This window comes from Acinonyx jubatus, chromosome A3 (genome assembly GCF_027475565.1).
Source record: "Acinonyx jubatus isolate Ajub_Pintada_27869175 chromosome A3, VMU_Ajub_asm_v1.0, whole genome shotgun sequence".
Taxonomy (NCBI): Eukaryota; Metazoa; Chordata; class Mammalia; order Carnivora; family Felidae; genus Acinonyx; species Acinonyx jubatus.
In genome coordinates, this window is record NC_069388.1 from 137,963,828 (window position 1) to 137,980,423 (window position 16,596).

General features: G+C 45.7%; 1 protein-coding gene and 1 long non-coding RNA gene across 3 annotated transcripts; one reads left to right on the forward strand and one right to left on the reverse strand.

Annotated features, from left to right (window-relative positions):
* Positions 1-352: 352 nt before the first annotated feature.
* Positions 353-7,575, forward strand: FAM110C (family with sequence similarity 110 member C). Its single transcript, XM_027077749.2, has 2 exons — positions 353-1,519; positions 5,708-7,575. The coding sequence occupies exon 1, from the start codon at positions 522-524 to the stop codon at positions 1,485-1,487; it is 966 nt and encodes a 321-aa protein (XP_026933550.1). The 5' UTR covers positions 353-521; the 3' UTR covers positions 1,488-1,519; positions 5,708-7,575.
* Positions 2,692-15,723, reverse strand: LOC113604884 (uncharacterized). 2 transcript variants are annotated; one of them, XR_003426902.2, is made up of 3 exons: positions 15,532-15,723; positions 4,771-4,957; positions 2,692-4,458 (listed from the first exon to the last, which is right to left on the reverse strand). It is a non-coding gene; the product is annotated as an uncharacterized LOC113604884 (long non-coding RNA). The 2 variants fall into 2 exon arrangements; XR_008289743.1 differs by lacking the exon at positions 15,532-15,723 and adding an exon at positions 15,339-15,525.
* Between the last annotated feature and the right edge of the window lie 873 nt (positions 15,724-16,596).

Here is a 16,596-nt window from a genome sequence, read left to right on the forward strand (position 1 = left end):
CTTTCCCGCACCCTACAGTCTCTTCTAGGTGCGCAGCCCACCAGATGCAGTCGGCCCCGCAGCCCTCCGGTGATTGGCTGTGCAGGGCGAGGTGCTGCTGAAGACCTGGCGTGCCTACCCAGCGGGGGGAGAGGGGCGGGGCCGGCGGGAGGTGAAGGGCGGGCTCCCGAGGTCAGTGAGGGGCGGGGTCCGGAGGGAAGTGAGGGGCGGGGCCGGGGCGAGGTGAGGGGCGGGGCCCGGCGAGGGGCGGAGCTGCAAGCCTAGCTGCCGGGTGGGGAGGAGGTGGGGGCTGGCGGGGCGGAGCGGAGCCTGGGGGCGGGGCCGACGGGGCGGGGCGGGGCGGGGCCGGCGCCGCTCGCCCACAGGTGTGGACTCGGGTTAGTTCAGACCCTGGACCTGGGCAGGCTGGTAGTTGGGCGCCATTCTCCGCCCGGCGCGGACTTAGGAGTTGGCCCGAGACGCCCGGGAGCCGCAGGCGAAGGGGTGTCCGCGGGGCGCCGAGCACCAGCACAGTCCGGAGGATGCGTGCCCTGCCAGCCTCGGACGCGTCCCAGAATGAGCGGAGGCGGACCGGGGTCCCCGAGGCCCCCCGGGCGCGGGACGCGGCGGTGCCCCCACGCAAGAGCGCGGTGGAGAGGCTGGCGGCCGACCGCGCCAAGTACGTACGGGGCCCGCCCGGAGGCGGCCCGGGCCCTGCTCCCGAGGGAAGCAGTACCAGGACGAGCGAAGGGCCTGCGGGCGACCCTCGGCCCCCGGCCCGCGTCCCCGGTGCCGTGGCGCGCAGGGCCATTGCGCGGAAGCCTCTGAGGCCTGACTCGCTGGTCATCTACCGGCAGAAATGCGACTTCGTCCGGGGACAGGGCGCCCACAGCTCCATGGGGGGCCTGGTGAGGAAGCTCTTCCAGGGGCCGGGCAGGGACAAGACGCCGCTGCCTCCGGAGACGACCCGCGTGGGAGGGGAGGTCAGGGCCGGGCCCGAGGGGGCTGTCCAGCCCGAGCCCGGCTCCACGGCGGCCTCCGCAGCCCCCGGCGTTCCCTCGCCCCCGGCGTCCCCCGCGCCCTCTGGGACGCCCAGCAGAGTCCGGGCTGCGCCCCGGGGCCCGGAGCTGCGCGGGGCCAGGCGCGGGGGGCTGCAGCGCTCGCAGTCGGACCTCAGCTCCCGCTGCTCCGCGTCCTTGGCGGAATTTGACACCTTCTTCCAGTTCTGCGGCCTGGAGCCCGAGGTGGTGGAGGCGCTCGGGAGGGAGAACTTCTCGGCGGGGTCGGACCGCGTCACCCTCAAGGTTCGAAGCGTGAGCGTCGCCACCTCAGACAGCGGCTTCTCCCGGCACAGCGGCGGCGAAGAGGGGCTACAGGAGGAGGAGCTGACCGAGCAGGTGCCCAGTACCACGTCGGTCGTCGACAGGAACGCCCGCATCATCAAGTGGCTGTACACCTGTAAGAAAGCCCGGGAGACGCCCGGCCAGGGGCTGCAGGGCCCGGCGTGACAGCTCGCGCTCTGGGGAGACTTGGACCCAAGGTGTGCAACCGTAAAGCCCGGAGGGGTGTCTGTGAGGGTTGGTGGGGTTGGCCGAGTTGGATGGAGCCAGTTCTCTAACGCTGCACGGGACCCGAGATACTGAGACACGGAGGTTCGTGCCTCCAAGGGACTGCCGCTGAAGAGCGGAAGAGCCACCAACCCAGGTCCCCTGCAGACCCAGCACCCTTTCTTTTGAGTGTTTTGCTTCTGACTCCCTGGAATGGTCATTCTGATAAGAGGAGAAATTAGAGTTATGAAATGCTCAGTCAGAGAGCGATTATTTCCTGTGTTGACAACAGCCCGAGAGCGCTAGGGTCTGTGGGAATTGAACTGCAGGCACCCCGAGGTTGCATCAGAGCTTACTGGTCCACCTGCAACCCTAGGGTGGGACTGCCAACTCCCCTCCAGCAGGTCTGTGTGTGCATGGTCCTGGAGGCCTTCGTGGAGCGTGTCAGACAGGGAGGACTCTACAGGATCTTACCAGGTTGGCATTCAGTTAGCTGCCAAGGTCTCCCTTTGGCTAAATTTTGTTTGCTTTGAGAACTTTCTTTTTTTTTTTAATCTTTTTTTTTTTTAACATTTATTTACTTTTTTGATAGAGAGAGCACAAGTGGAGGAGGGGCAGAGAGAGAAGGAGACACAGAATCGGAAGCAGGCTCCAGGCTCTGAACTGACAGCACAGAGCCGGATGCGGGGCTTGAACTCACAAACCGTGAGATCATGACCTGAGCTGAAGTCGGACGCTTAACCGACTGAGCTACCCAGGCGCCCCTGTTTTGAGAACTTTCTAAGGAGGGTCTTAGTTCACAAGAAGGGACATCAGTTTGTTGAACCGGACCCAGTTATAACTGGGTGTCTTTGAAATCCACACAGCTGTGATTATTTGTTTATTTGCCTTTTATGATCATATGGGAGATAAATTTCTTGCCCTTGGACACCAGTAGTACAGGGTTGTTCTCAAGTTATTTTTCACTGAGGAACTAAGGAATGTTTATCCTTATGACACCCACTCTTCTTTCCAGGCACATGTGGTGAGGGCATTTTGGGGGTAGTGAAGGGAGAAGAGAAGGTATCTTTTCAGGGTTCTCTTTAAGAACCAAGATTTAAACATTGCACTGTATTTTTTTCTCTTACCCTTCAATGACAACTTGCTATCGATTTTTTTTTAAAAAAAATCATGAGATGGAAGTTTTTTGTCTGCCCTTGATATAAACTAAGTGAAGACACAGTGTCAGTCTTCGGAATGGTGGGGAGGCCACTAGAAGACATGTTTATGGACTGAAGAAGGGCATAACTTCCCTGAGTAGCCATGGCCTTAGCACAGACGTGAAAATTAACAAGGAGAAATAGATTGGACTCAGAAGAATTGTGACTTAAGTTTTTCCACATAATTTATTGAATGTGATTGAATATATAGACAGAATGTAAATTAAAAAATAGAAGAACAACACATTGTATTTTTCACAAATTATCTTCTGGAACTGAGGTGAATACGTTCCCACGAAGCTGCCATGAACACGTTGGTGTCGAGGAGGAGAGTGGTAGGGATTGGCATGGTTCGTTCTAGAGGGACATGGTTAGTGGACAGAGCACTAAATGGGGGAATTGGGAGGTGTCTTCCCCTAGAATTACTCCTGCGCCTTAGCCTTCTGTTGTCCATAAAAGGAAGGCAGATAGGCAGATAATTTCCAACCTCTCTACTTTTTTGATTCTGTATAGTTAATAGTCTGTGCATCTGTGTTTCATGGTTGGAACCTAGAAAAGGAAAACAAAACCATTATCTATTGGAGTATGTAAAAAGTAAATGTATAAATAAGTTCCCTCCAGCTTGCCATAGCACACAAAGAGTAGATAGAATTGGGGGTATAAATAGTGCTGAGGTAACAAGATGATGCACAAACAAAACAAAACAAAATAAAACCTGACACAGTAAAGATCAACACACTCCATTCTGTTTTTTTTAATTAATTTTTTTTACATTTATTCATTTTTGAGAGACAGAGATAGAGCACAAGTGGGGGAAGGGCAGAGAGAGAGGGAGACACAGAATTCAAACCAGGCTCCAGGCTCCCAGCTGTCAGCACAGAGCCTGACGCAGGGCTCGAACCCACGAACCGTGAGATTGTGACCTGAGCTGAAATCGGACGCTTAACCAACTGAGCCCCCCAGGCACCCCAACAGACTCCATTCTTATCCCTCCCAACCCAGATGCACCCTCACGCCCAATCTCCAATGTCAAAGCAGTGACCTTGAAAGAGAGTTTAGGAATCCATCTGTGAAGTGACTTTTTGAAGCCCCTTTTAGGTTTAAGCCTATGAAAAATGGAAGAAGCTGGATTAGCTTGTGAAAACATTCACTTTTATGACAAAGAAAAGTAGTTGAGGCAAGATGAAAAGTGACAGAAGGTTTAGGAAACTGGCAGGGTGACTCCATGCAGGAGAGGAGTGGTTTTCCCTTTCCCTTAATCTTACTGGTTCAAGTGGGAAACTGTCATCTTCCTTCTGAGCTGTTTGCTTTTGCTCAGAGAAGGGAGATGGGTGTGACCAAGTGACTGCCTGCCATTTTGTATGTCACTGACAATCACCAGCACTGAAAGATATGCTTCACAAATTTGCTCCCCTAAAACCGTAGTTCGCATTCTTTGAAACTTCATTGCAGGAGACCCAAAGTCTGGCTGCTTGGGTGATCCTGGAGGAAGTGAGTCCCCTGGGCTTTGTTCAACTCACTGGGACTGTGCAAATTCTGTGCATGACTGCAGCCCCTCAACTCAGCACCTCCAGATGTTGGTCTCTTCAGAGGAGAGCCAGCAGAGAGAGAGAGGACCCAAAGCACAGAGTGTGGCAGCCACTATCCCCCTCTGCGAGAGTCGTCTGACAGCTTGAACAAAAAGGGTCTTCACAGGCTTACTTGTCTGATGCTAATTTCTTGACTTCTGGAAGCTGTGGAAGCAATAATGCAAGCTATAGTTTTTCTCTAGTTTATCAGGATATTTGTGTGGGAATCCATATGGATTCATTTTAGGATTTCATGAAAAATTCAGAAAATCTGAGATGAACAAAGGTATTCTTTCTAAATGAGAAGGAAAACAAATATATTTTATATAGTAGCCTTTGTCCTTTGGTAAATAGAGATAAATTAACATAAAAATATCCCATCACAAATTAAATAAGAAGTTCATAAGTTTGTTACCCAATAGAGTAAAAATGCTTACTTTTCAAAGTTGAAAATATCAGAACTGGAGAATAACTTACAGAATCTACATGCAGTCCCACTGGGGATCTGTGAGCAGTCGTTATACATGGGTAGTTCAGGCATTCTGTTTCCCAGTGTGTAATTCATGAGCGTTGCTTTTCATCTGCTGGTGTTTAGTCATCTTCCTGTCCTTCAAGTCAGCACAATGGTAGGGCTGCCAAGAGTTAGGTCTCTCTGGTTTTCTGTCTTTCTCATAGAATATAAAAGATACTGATGTCAGTATTGCTGTAAAAGAATGGCACTCTGTTCTTTGGGCTAATTAGGGATAAACATTGTTCATTTTCAAGGCAAAAAGCTCAGATGTTCTCACACTTCTCTTAGAAGTGTGAGGAGGAGCAGCAGAAGCCCACTGAGAGCTGGTAGGGTAGAACTGTGTGTCCTCCTTTGCAAAGATGCCCTAGGGGTAGAGCAAGCTGGGACCAGCCTTTCCGCTCTTTTCTTTTTTGACCTGGGAAGCTCTCCAGTCACCATCTGAGACTGGGTTTTAGGTGAATAAGTGGCTCGAGTAGCTAGAAGGTCACCCCTTTCTGTCTTCAGGCCAGTCCCTGGGCCTTTCAGAGAGCTTTGTGTGTGAAAAGGGCAAATCTCCCAGTCTTCACGTATTTATTTGGACTGCCTGCCTTCTTTTCAGTTTGTTGTCAACCTCTGTGATGATTAGCACTGGCCTGACCAACATTAAAGATAACTTTTCTAGTTGGAGGCAAACAGAAATTTGAAAAGTCTATAAAAAGGCTTGAGGGGAATGACTGTTTGTTCTCACAGAAACCAGATGATAGCTGCCTCTGCTAAGGCTACCAACTTCTTTTCACAATTGAAAATACTGAAGATACAACAAAACCAAAGACTAAGGGACCCGACTTTGTAGTATAATTTTGGCTTTACAACTTTTGCCTGGACTGACTGGTGTTGATTCACTGCCTTTTCCTTACTCCTCAGGACGCAAGGCTTCCCGACTCTGGGGGCTCCTTGAAGTATGTCATGGATGACTGGGGACCCAGGGCCATCCTCACTGCCACAGGATTTGTCCAATGCACCCAGGTGGCCACGTGATTGCTGTTTTCTCAGGAGTAAAGCATCCCATTGAAGAAGCTTACATAATTCAGAAGGTTTGAAATGCTATGGAGAAGAAGGGAACCTGGAACTTGGAAATCAGCTGAGCTGTAGCTGTGAAGACACAGCTGAAGCTCTGGGAAATATTTTCTTGCTTGAGGTAGACCTATCCTTGCTTCCAGAGGGCAGCAGAGGAGGGGAAAACTGCTTGGAAATATTTTCAGGGGCATCTTTTTGCCTTGCTTGTTGACAAAGAGGTACCATGATGAATTTTAATGATATCTAAATTGATTTTAAAAAGAAAAAAAGGCAAAGAGTATGAAAACCAAGCATGAATATTGTAGTATTTACTGCCTTCAATCAGATTGGACTGTTTGGCACCAATTAAATCAAAATTCTGTGATCATGAGAAGGTACATTCTACTTAAACACTGTGGCTAACCAAGAGCAAACCCACACTCACATACTCACACTTACACCTCCATTTTATGAGCATCACGGCCACTTAATCTGCAAAAAGCACTTTTAAAATAAGTTGAGGACTACAAGGTCATTTTAGTGATGCCACTCCTATTGGGTTACAGACATGTGGATGTGCCATTAAAAGAGAAGTTAGAGTTGATACCACTAAAACCCCTGGTTTTGATGGCTGGCAGGAGAATTGAGAACTTCCTTTCCTCACATCCACAGCAACCTTCCTCCTTTGCACCATGTAGAGCATGCCTCCACGGGGCTCTGGTTCCCAACTGTCCAAAGCAGAGAGCCATGGATTACGTGGAACACACCATGCCCATATGCCTAATTCCCACCTCCATGGATCACACACATCCCAGATATGGCGCCAGCTTACCTTCTCTGCAAGGGATGTGTTTGAGACCAGGGGCAGGCTCTGGGCTGCTGGCAGACTCCAGGATCAGAATGCTGTCAGTAGGGAATTACTGTGACCCTAACCCATTCCTGACAGCCAGGCTGCATATATTTTATATTTAGAGGCTTTGGAGATAAATTTTATATCAATGATGACAACCCAAAGAAAATTTGTAACCCAGTTGACTCTTTTGAAGGTTATTGTGTTTTAACAAAATCTGTCTCTTCAGGAACAAGTTATGGAGAACAATATGGAGGGGAGAAAAATGGGCTTCTCAATGGTAGAACATTTTATAAACCAATACATTTTGATATGTTCATGTACTTGTTTAATATTGTGTTCTAATTTTGTAACTTTTACTGTGAGAGTTTGTCTTAGAGCTACTTACTATTTATTTTTACCATTATTGGTCTCCAAATAGTTTTCCTTAATATATTATGGTTTTAATTTTTATCGTACAGCTTTAAATGATTTTCTCCTTGGTATTGTTTTTGTGTATGTTGTTTCATTCAATATTCAACTTCTGACTGTAAACAGAGTACTCACTACTCTATAAAGTACTCAGTACTGTAGTGATATGTTTTCAGATAAATCCCACATATGCATTTTTGGAGGCTCTGTTGGCCCATGGATGTATCTTTCTCATTGTAGACTATTTAAAGACAACAGTTCCATGCTTTAAGAATTTTCTCTCAACTGTTCCTCTAAAAAGCCTGCTACTTTGCTGTTGAATGGATTGTGGTTTAAAAAGATAATGTCAAAGATGAGAGGAGGTTTTTTTAAAAGGCTCTTTACATATGCTCAGCTCCCTTATTTGCAGATGTTTCATTAATTGTACATGTCAGTGCTTCAAGTAAAACTGTTCTGTGCCTTTCTTCTGTCAGAATAGGATGAACTGAAACCTCAATCATATTTACCTTAGATAAGAATGGCACAGACTCACCAGACCCACATAAACAAATTGGTTGTATTTAAAAGCACCAAGATCTTCCAGAAGCATCTATGCTTCTGTGGAGGTACTGGGAAGGATTCAGCCCTGAGCTAATTCAGAAGCAGATCTCAGAGGTGGGAGTGGAGAAGAGGAACAGCATGTCTCCAGACTCCAAAAGGGGCCATTGAGGGTCTGTCTCCTCCATTCAGGTTCATACCTTAGTGTCAGGTTCCAAGTGTGCGGGAGGGGAGAAGTCCCTTCTTAACCCTGAATTACCCCGGTCTGCTAGGAGACTTTGAGAAAATCAAATTTGAAACTCAGTCTGAATGCAAAGCTTGTAATTGCTTCTCACAAGGATAACAATAATTACTAATGCAAAATAGTTTTGTTTGTTCATGAAAGAATAACATGTAAAATAATATGATTAAACACAGTGAAAACAAATAATTATTGATAAGCAAGGAAAATAGCTTGACAGTATCCTTTTCACTAATATACGGGTATAGATTAACAATGCCCCTGACTGAAAGGTACTTATGTAACTGTAAAGTTTCCTCATATACGGTTTTTAAACTACTGGTCACTGACACTGACATAAAAAGAAGGCTTTATTAAACATTGCCCTTTTCAGTAGGTTCAAAGTTCAATCTAAGGTAAATATGATTGAGGTTACAGTTGGTGATACCATAAAACATCAGGCCCAGGTGATTGTTATGGTGGTTTTTAAAGAGATTTTTCTACACACTACCTGCAGCTAGAGTGCAATATTATATATTCTGTATTAAAGAAATAAAGTATTTTTTATCATTTCTTACTCTTTATGAATCTGTGCAGCGTAAGGACACTGAAGCCAGAGTGTGCATATTGTAATCACTCCTGTCTTTTGTGTCTCCGTTTTCCCCTAATATGAGATTATCAGCAAAAATGAGGAAGTCTTATAGGCAAGTCAGATGGCGTGGAAGTCTCTGGCTCTCTCTGGAAGTGGAAGGCAGTATAAACAGTTCTGAATATTCAGCATGTTGTTTTTCTTTAATTGTTTCATCAGTCTTTTGCTTTAAAATATTTTCACTCATGTTTTATTAATGTCAATATTGGAAAATGGGCACAAAGATAAAAAGAAAGTACAGTTTGTAACCTTTCACGTTAGTGAATGCATTAGGGAAGGCAACCTCTACAAATACCAAGTTTGCTGCCAGCGTCTGCTTAGACTGGAGAGGTAGGAGGGAGGCAGGTAGGGCAGTTTGATCACTGAATTGCTGCCCTGAAAGAGCCAGACTGGCTTCTTTTTCAGTCCTGCGGTGGCTTTTGCCCATACCCATGCTGGCATCCAAAGACAGGCATTCTTTGGAGAACAAATGAGCCACTCTGCATTTCCATGAAGACAACTGAAAACTCCCAGGCACCTTGGAAGCTCTCTTAGGTCCTGTCTAGAAACAGTGCAGAGCAGCTGTCTGTTTCTTCCTGCACGTGTACTTGAGCTCTGACCTCTCAGTTACCCTTTTTCAAAATTCAGCCAAACAGAAGCAATGAAGTGATGAACAGTGGTGTTTAAACTTTGCTTGTATTTTCAGTAATAAAATAAATAGATTTTTATAATATTTAAATGTTCCAGAGTGGAAACATTGAAAGGGAGGAAACTGAGTTCTAAACCAGGAACTTATAATTCTGGTCATGGAAGCATCTGGGAGCAGCTGACGGGGAGAAAATACAGACACATCAGAAAATGTGTTCCTACCCAATGATACTTTCCTAAATAATTGTGCTACAATACCCCAAATTCCACAATTAATTGTTATCTTCATGTTATCTCCTTGAAAACTGTTGTAAAACTAGAAGGCTATCTGAAAGGGAGAATGTATTAAACCATTAATAACTATTCGTCTTTAGGTCAAAATAGAATATTCATTTCCTTAGCAACAGTCTGACCCATAGGAACAGAAATGGAAAGACCTGGATCTTGGCTTCAGTGTGGCCTGTGGTATCATCGTTTTTCAGCTTAAGTAGGACTCTTAGTCACAAGTGCCAAAACAGGACACCATGTTGCCAATTAACCCCACGTCTTACTGTACACCTGGTGGTATTGAAACAGCTGTGCTACTGGGCAATATTGACGGTGATCAAGGACAACCCTCTGATAGCAACAGGCAGAATTTACCCACATGCATTTACTGAGGAGCCAAATACTATATGAGGCACTGGGGAGTCTCCAAGCTCCCTGCCATGATGGGCTGAACATTCTAGTAGGGGATCAGATATTCCCTAAGGATGGATAGAAGGATAGATGATGATAGATGATAGGTAGGTAGGTAGGTAGATAGATGATACTTAGATAGATGATAGGTAGGTAGATGGATAGACAATAAAATATATGATAGGCAGGTAGAGATGGGTGGCACTGAAGTAAGGGAAGGAGAGATGATGGAGGGAGGGAAGAAAGGGAAGAAAGGAAATAGATACAGTGAGTGGTGCTGTGACTCTAATTTATGAACTTCAATATGGTTTTTGGTTTCTATTTGGTGGCCAGCCCATCTGAACCACAAACAAATCTCAAAGTCCAAATAGTATTAAGAGAATCAAGCAGCAGAGAATCAAACACGCAAATTGTAAATGACAAATATTTTCACCTCCTGAGGAGGTTTATTTTATTTTGTTTTGTTTTATTTATTTAATTTTTATTTTTATTTTTGAGAGAGAGAAAGAGTGTGCGCATGAGAGGAGGAGGGGCAGAGACACAGAATTCGAAGGAGGCTCTAGGCTCTGAGCTATCAACACAGATCTTGACGCGGGGCTTGAAGTCACAAACTGAGATCATGAGCCGAAGTCAGATGCTTAACCCACTGAACCACCCAGGCAACCCCAGAGAGGTTAATTTTAATCTCTGGTGGCCCTTCACCCTGGCAGCCTAACACTTTGATGTCTAAACTAAATAAAAAGCAGAACACATAACAAATGAGACCTAAGGGCTTGGTTTATATCCAGTCAGAAGGTTGTTGGTAAGGGACTGCAAGCCTTCCCGTGGCTTTGAGAGGAAGTCCACTTTTCAGACATGGAGAACCAGAACAGGCCAGTTCTGGAGAAGTGGCAATGTTTCTTCTGAGTGGTCTCCAAAGCTGTCTCTGGAGCCCTGTTGGAGGTAAACAGCACACTGGGTGGAGCCAGGCTGACACATCAGCACCTGAGGACCGTGTTCCTTCCTAAACTGTGTGGCAGGGCAGGACTGCAGAATCCACAGCTCAGAAAGGGGGCATGTCCAAGGTGCCCAAGTAGCTCTCATACTGTTTCCCTTGTAGGTGTGTGGGGGGAACCAAAGAAAGATGGTTCGTGTGGACCTCTGCTGAGATGGGGAGACCACTTGGCCAGGAGCACAGACATTGAAGGCTGGAAGTAATACTAGAAATCACTTGGTTCCACCCTCCCAGCTTCCTGGGGGATTCAAGATCCAAGATCACTTACCTGCCTGGTGCACCTAGGCCTAGAAGGTAGATCCCTCCTCATCTGTCCAGGGCTCATCTGAGCCCTGCCTGAGGTGGAAGAATGTTGGTAGGATGACCCACTGCCCCTGTTTCCCCGTCTTTCTGAGTTAAAACTGAGTTCATGTCCTGAGAAAACTTTCAGTCTCTAGTAAGTGGGGAAGTTTGGACACCCAGAGAAAGGGAGCCTTGATTAACCCACATCTGGATGCCAAATACCCTGTTTTACTTAATTCCTACTCTGGGGAGATTGATGTCAAACTACTGTGAGAGCACATGAAAATCTTTATTTCATGTTTTCACTCTTGCCCTAAATTAGGACAGCTTATTGTGTTTCCTGCCTAGTGGGGAAGATCACATGGTCAGGACTGAAGAGGGCCAGAAGTTTCTCTGATAGGAAGCATGGAGTCCAGTTTTAGTCCTGCACCTGACTCTGGGAAGAAGCTTGCCACCTCAGATCAGGAGGGAAGCTGGCACTTCCCAGGCATCTTCAGCAGCAGGAATGGGACTGAGTGCTTTGCTCTGGTTACTCCACTCAACCCTCATGATGATCTGTGAGGATCGTCATTTTACATGGGAGTTAGCTGAGGTGTGGAGAAGGTTAGTACCTGCCCACGTCAAAGAACTAATAGGTTGGAGAAGTGAGAATATGAACTCAAATCTGCCTCGTTCTAATGTGTGTGCACCAGGCTGTTTCTAAGATGTAAATGCCAATAAGAATGTTTAAAGGATTTCATAATCTCTCAAAGGCATAGACTGATTCAACAGGTCAAAACCTAAGCAGGATTCTGATATAGGATGCCACTCCCACATTGCTTGAATGTCCTAAGATTACCATCTGCTGAATGACTCAGGTGAGGTAGGGTTGTCTCAGGGGTGAAAATGCTGCCCCACATCTCACACCGCAAAGCAGCATGCAAATATTCACACACAGGAAATGCTCTCATGGTTTAGTTTATGTTGATACTTTTATATGAGATAACGTGTGTTTTAAAAAGAGGATTCTGGAGAAAATCAGGGGGGAAACAAACCAGCTGTGCCAGAAGAGCTCAGACCAGCACTGAACGGGGCCGCATGGAGGCCTGGATGAATGAACTGTATGATGGTTATTTGCTGCCTTGTAAATCCCACTTCAGAGAGTTGTGAATCCAAAGTGCATGCATATCAGGGAATTCTGAGGCTGGATAAGAAGTTCAAGACCTTCTCGATCACTGCAAAGAAGTCTGGCACAACTGTGATTATTTCAGAAGCTAACCACTGACTTTTAGGTAAATAGAAAATGACCACAGTTGTAAAAAGCAGGACTCCTTTCAATTACTCTGAAATACTGGAAAGTTTGGTATATCTTTGGGTGTTTTTTTTTTTTTTTTCAGCTGTAGTAAAAGTCCAATTCAAAACATCTACTTATGGCCTCTTGAGTATATTTCCAGGTCATACAAATGTTACTCTGTTTCAAGAGAGAAGTACAAGTGAGCCCAGTGTCATGCTCCCTCCATGCAAGTACAGGTGAAGGCAGAATGACTCACCATTCCTGCTGGCTTGGGTTGGGCCTGAGTTAACAGCTCTGACTTAAAGGTACAGGAAGTTGTTGCCCCCTCTGCTAGCATTGCTCAGGATTGCTCACCTAAGGCAACTCTGGCCACCGGATGTATTCATGTGGTCTGGATCATAAACCTGCAGTGGTCCATGGTGTCAGGACACCCGTCAGAGAGCTAAAGAGGCTTCTCTGTGGAAGAATGCATTCTAATGAAAATGTATCTGCACATATTGTACAGTGGGTGCCTGTTGAAATAGAAGTTCATGGAAGCCAAGTGCCTTAGGGGCACAGAGTTGTCATGCAGTCACAGCCAGTGTGCTTCAGAGATGATGGGCTTGGAACAGATAAATATCCTGTCTGTGAAAAGGTGAAGGTGAAGATCAGATGGTGGAGAGCATATTTAACGGCATTTAGCCCATAGGCAGTGCGATCATGGTAGCTGCTATTATTCCAATCATATCAGTCCCCCAAGATTGCAATATGTATGTGTCATTCACTAATTTGTCTAAAGTGCATGTAAACCAGTTTGTATTGTCAAGCTGGTGTCACTTCTGTGACAGTTCATACTTTTTCTTTTTTGGAGACCTCCAGCTTTCATGGCTCTAGAATGTGGAATTTGCTGGTCAGCTTTATCATTCCCTAGATAGACATTGCTTTCAGCAGAAGAGTCAGTGCTGTCTAGAAAGTCCCTTCCCCACCATGGTTCGGTAAAGTGAGAGTGGGCTAGAATTTCAAAATAGGAAACACGAAGGGAAACAAACACTTTCTGTTGTTGTTTTGAGCTGGACAAAGCACCACAGTGGCCCTCAGGAATTCTGGAGAAGGATTGCAGAACTTGATGACCATGTACTTAAAAATCTAGAAGTCATTGATGGTATTAGCGCCAAAGCAACCCTATCTCATACTTACTTAGAAGTTTAAAGTTTACAAGGTTCTCTTATATCCAGTTTCTCATTTGATCTTTACAAACATCTTTGAAGCAGTCAGGGCAAGTATTAACATTGCTTCTGTTTTGTAGAGGAAATCAAGAGTCGAATTACCTGTCCAACCTCACACTGGTATTTAGCAATATACCTGAATTGGGGTGGTTGGAGGAGTAAGAAAGAATCTATTAGCTTCACCGAATTGCCAGATGCTCCCTCGTGCTCATTTAAGAGCTTAATGGAGGCAGATTTGTTTTGTGTCTTGACTGTTAGGTTTCCCTAAAGCGTTCTGGAAAACTCCTATATCTTTCTCAAGAGATTCTCCACCAATTACTTTATCCAGTCCAGTGAGAGATCCAATTAAATTTTCAAATTCATCCTTTTGCATAAAACCTGTTGTATGTTGAGTGCACAGTGTGTGTGTGTTTGTGTGTGCGTGCGCGCATGGGTGTGTACGTGCATGTTCAATTTTAACATGATCTCTTGACTGCTTTGACGGGTCATATGTGCACACAGTAGCTTATGTGTCACACACACAAATATCTCTTCATTCACTCTTAGTGGAAGGAAAACCTATGCTGAGGTATTTGAAGCCTAGATTACCCCCTCACATTTGCAGAGCATGTTTATAATGGTCTTCATATGCACCATTGTCTCATTTGAAACGTCATTAGATTATGGCATAGGTAGTATAGAAATGGTCATATCTGTTTTCAGACAGACTCAGGAAAAAGGGACTGACTTTCTGAATTTTGTCAAATTATTGCTTCCTGTCCTCTGATTCCGTCCAACAGTCTTTGCAAACAAAATTCTAGGGTGCTTATCTGTTTTTTTTTGTTTGTTTTGTTTTTCTAGCTCTTCATAATAACTCATTTTTCGTATCCTGAATCTTTAGAAATAAATATCATAAAATGCATGTTACTGTGTGAGGGCTTACAGTCTGAAACCCAAGACTTCATAGTTAGATGGAAAGTTTATCCCTACTCCAACATCCCTTCATTTCTGATCAAAAAGCCTTTCAGTAAATTATAACACTTGTGTATAAAAAAAAACTGTTCAAAGACACTGTTACTAATTAGTCACATGGTTTCAAAGTCATCTTCCATTACCTGGCTCCCTGGCTTATTTGGAAAACACCCCCTCCACCTTGGTAAGCTGTGCACCCCCTGGCTTCTAGCCGGACCTCATGGCTATGCTGAATGTATTCTGGTTTCAAGGTTAGGTTCAGACTCTCCAGGGATGTGAGGGAGTGAAGATGTTAATTATGCTTAAGAGGGGACTTCTTCCTGCACAGATTGGTCTCTATTGTATGTCTGGGATAAAGGGCTAAAGCACAGATTTATGTTCAGGAGCAGAAAGAATGCCTCAGAGGAAAGGACAGGATGGGAGGGCCTTCAAGACCACCTGTGTACACTCCCCCAGCTGCAGATGAGGGGCCATAGTGACAGGTGGTAACTACCACCCACGCCTCCTGTGTCCACTCCCAGGGCATTGCCGTGAGCTTCTCCCTGATTTTCCTCCTCATCAGAACCATCTTGGAATCAATGATTTAGAACTCTTTCAGTAACTTAATGAAAACTTTACATTTCTGAACAAAAACAACTTATCTTTAGTGTCTAGAGACACAAAATTCTGTAACTATTCATAAGAAAACAGAAGTGGGGATTGTCTAAAAGAAACTGTGGGTAACATTTGCAGAGAACTAGTTCCGGGTTAATGTGTAACTCACTGGGTCCCTGTTCCTTTCCAAAGGTGACATTGCAGGGTTGAATGAATGGTCTTACTCACCTTTGCATCATTGGAATAGGCTCATTCATACTTCCTTGCCCCAGCTCTCTGAGGGTCAGCCTCCCCCTGTGTCTTGCCTCCAGGGTTTTCAGTGCACCTACCACCCACTGTCAGCACCTTGACCTCTGTCTTGGCAGCTGGGAACACATCCAAGTCTTTTCTGTCATGAAATGACCTTCCCTGGACCACATACCTCCTGCTGACGGCCCCTCTCCCAGTAAGGTAATGAGAAAGGAAAATAGTTGAGTAAAGAGATCCATGCAGAGGAAGCAGCATACATGAAAATACTGTGATGGAAAGAATCTGATCCTCTGAAACGTGGAAGAGTCTACTGTGACCAGAGCACAGGGGGTGACAGGGAGATTGGGGAGAAGATGGGTGCAGAAAAGTAGGGAGAGGAAGTTAGGACCATCTGGCTGCGACTTCTGTCACCCCATGATCACCAGGGTTCATTCTGCTGATCTGACTGGCTAGGCGAATGTCCCCTTCCTCCCTCAGCCTCCACATGCAACCCTCCTGGAACTGCATGCTTGGTCCAAGTGGACGACCTTCCCTGCTCTCAGGTCAAGGGCATGTAAGTGGCTGTGTTCCCCTGCCAGAACCTCCAAATATACTCTCAAGGTCCATTTGTAGGAGAACGTAGTGTACTCAAGCTTCCACGACTCCAGATACATCCAGATGAGGCACTGCAGGTACATTCTGATTCCCACAACTCCCCAAAAAAGGCGAGAGTCAGCTTATTACACACTATAGTCTTCAGACCCAGTAAGGGGTACAGATTTTTTTCTTAAGTGCAGTGGGGAAACCATTTTTAATTGTAAGAAATTGGATGACATTGAATTACATTTATATTTCCAGAAGATCACTCTACCTGTTGAATGGAAAATGGGTGGGAGATGAGGAGTTAAGGCCCTGTTTTAGCATGAAAGTTTGATGTGCCTGCAAGATACCCAAGAAATGCCAAGTTGGCAGGAACCTGGAGGGGTCTGGATTGTGTAAGAGAGGCCTGGGGATAGTTGGGATGTAAGCAAGGGGACAGAGAAAGAAGAAGACACAGGCCCAAGACTCCAGGATAGTGGTGCTGACATACCTGGGGAGAAGGACCCAGCAAACATGATGCAGGAGCCATCAGAAGGCTAGCAGAATGCCAAGAGAAAAGGTGTTTTGTTTCCCTTTTATCTTTGAGGTGGGGGGGATGCTTAGTATAGTTAGGATTGCTAGTATCACGTTTGACAAGGTAGTGCCCACTGGAGTATTT

What these genes read in the sequence shown, in the direction of transcription:
- FAM110C (XM_027077749.2), top strand. Translation starts at nt 522, where the DNA reads ATGCGTGCCCTGCCAGCCTCGGACGCGTCCCAGAATGAGCGGAGGCGG.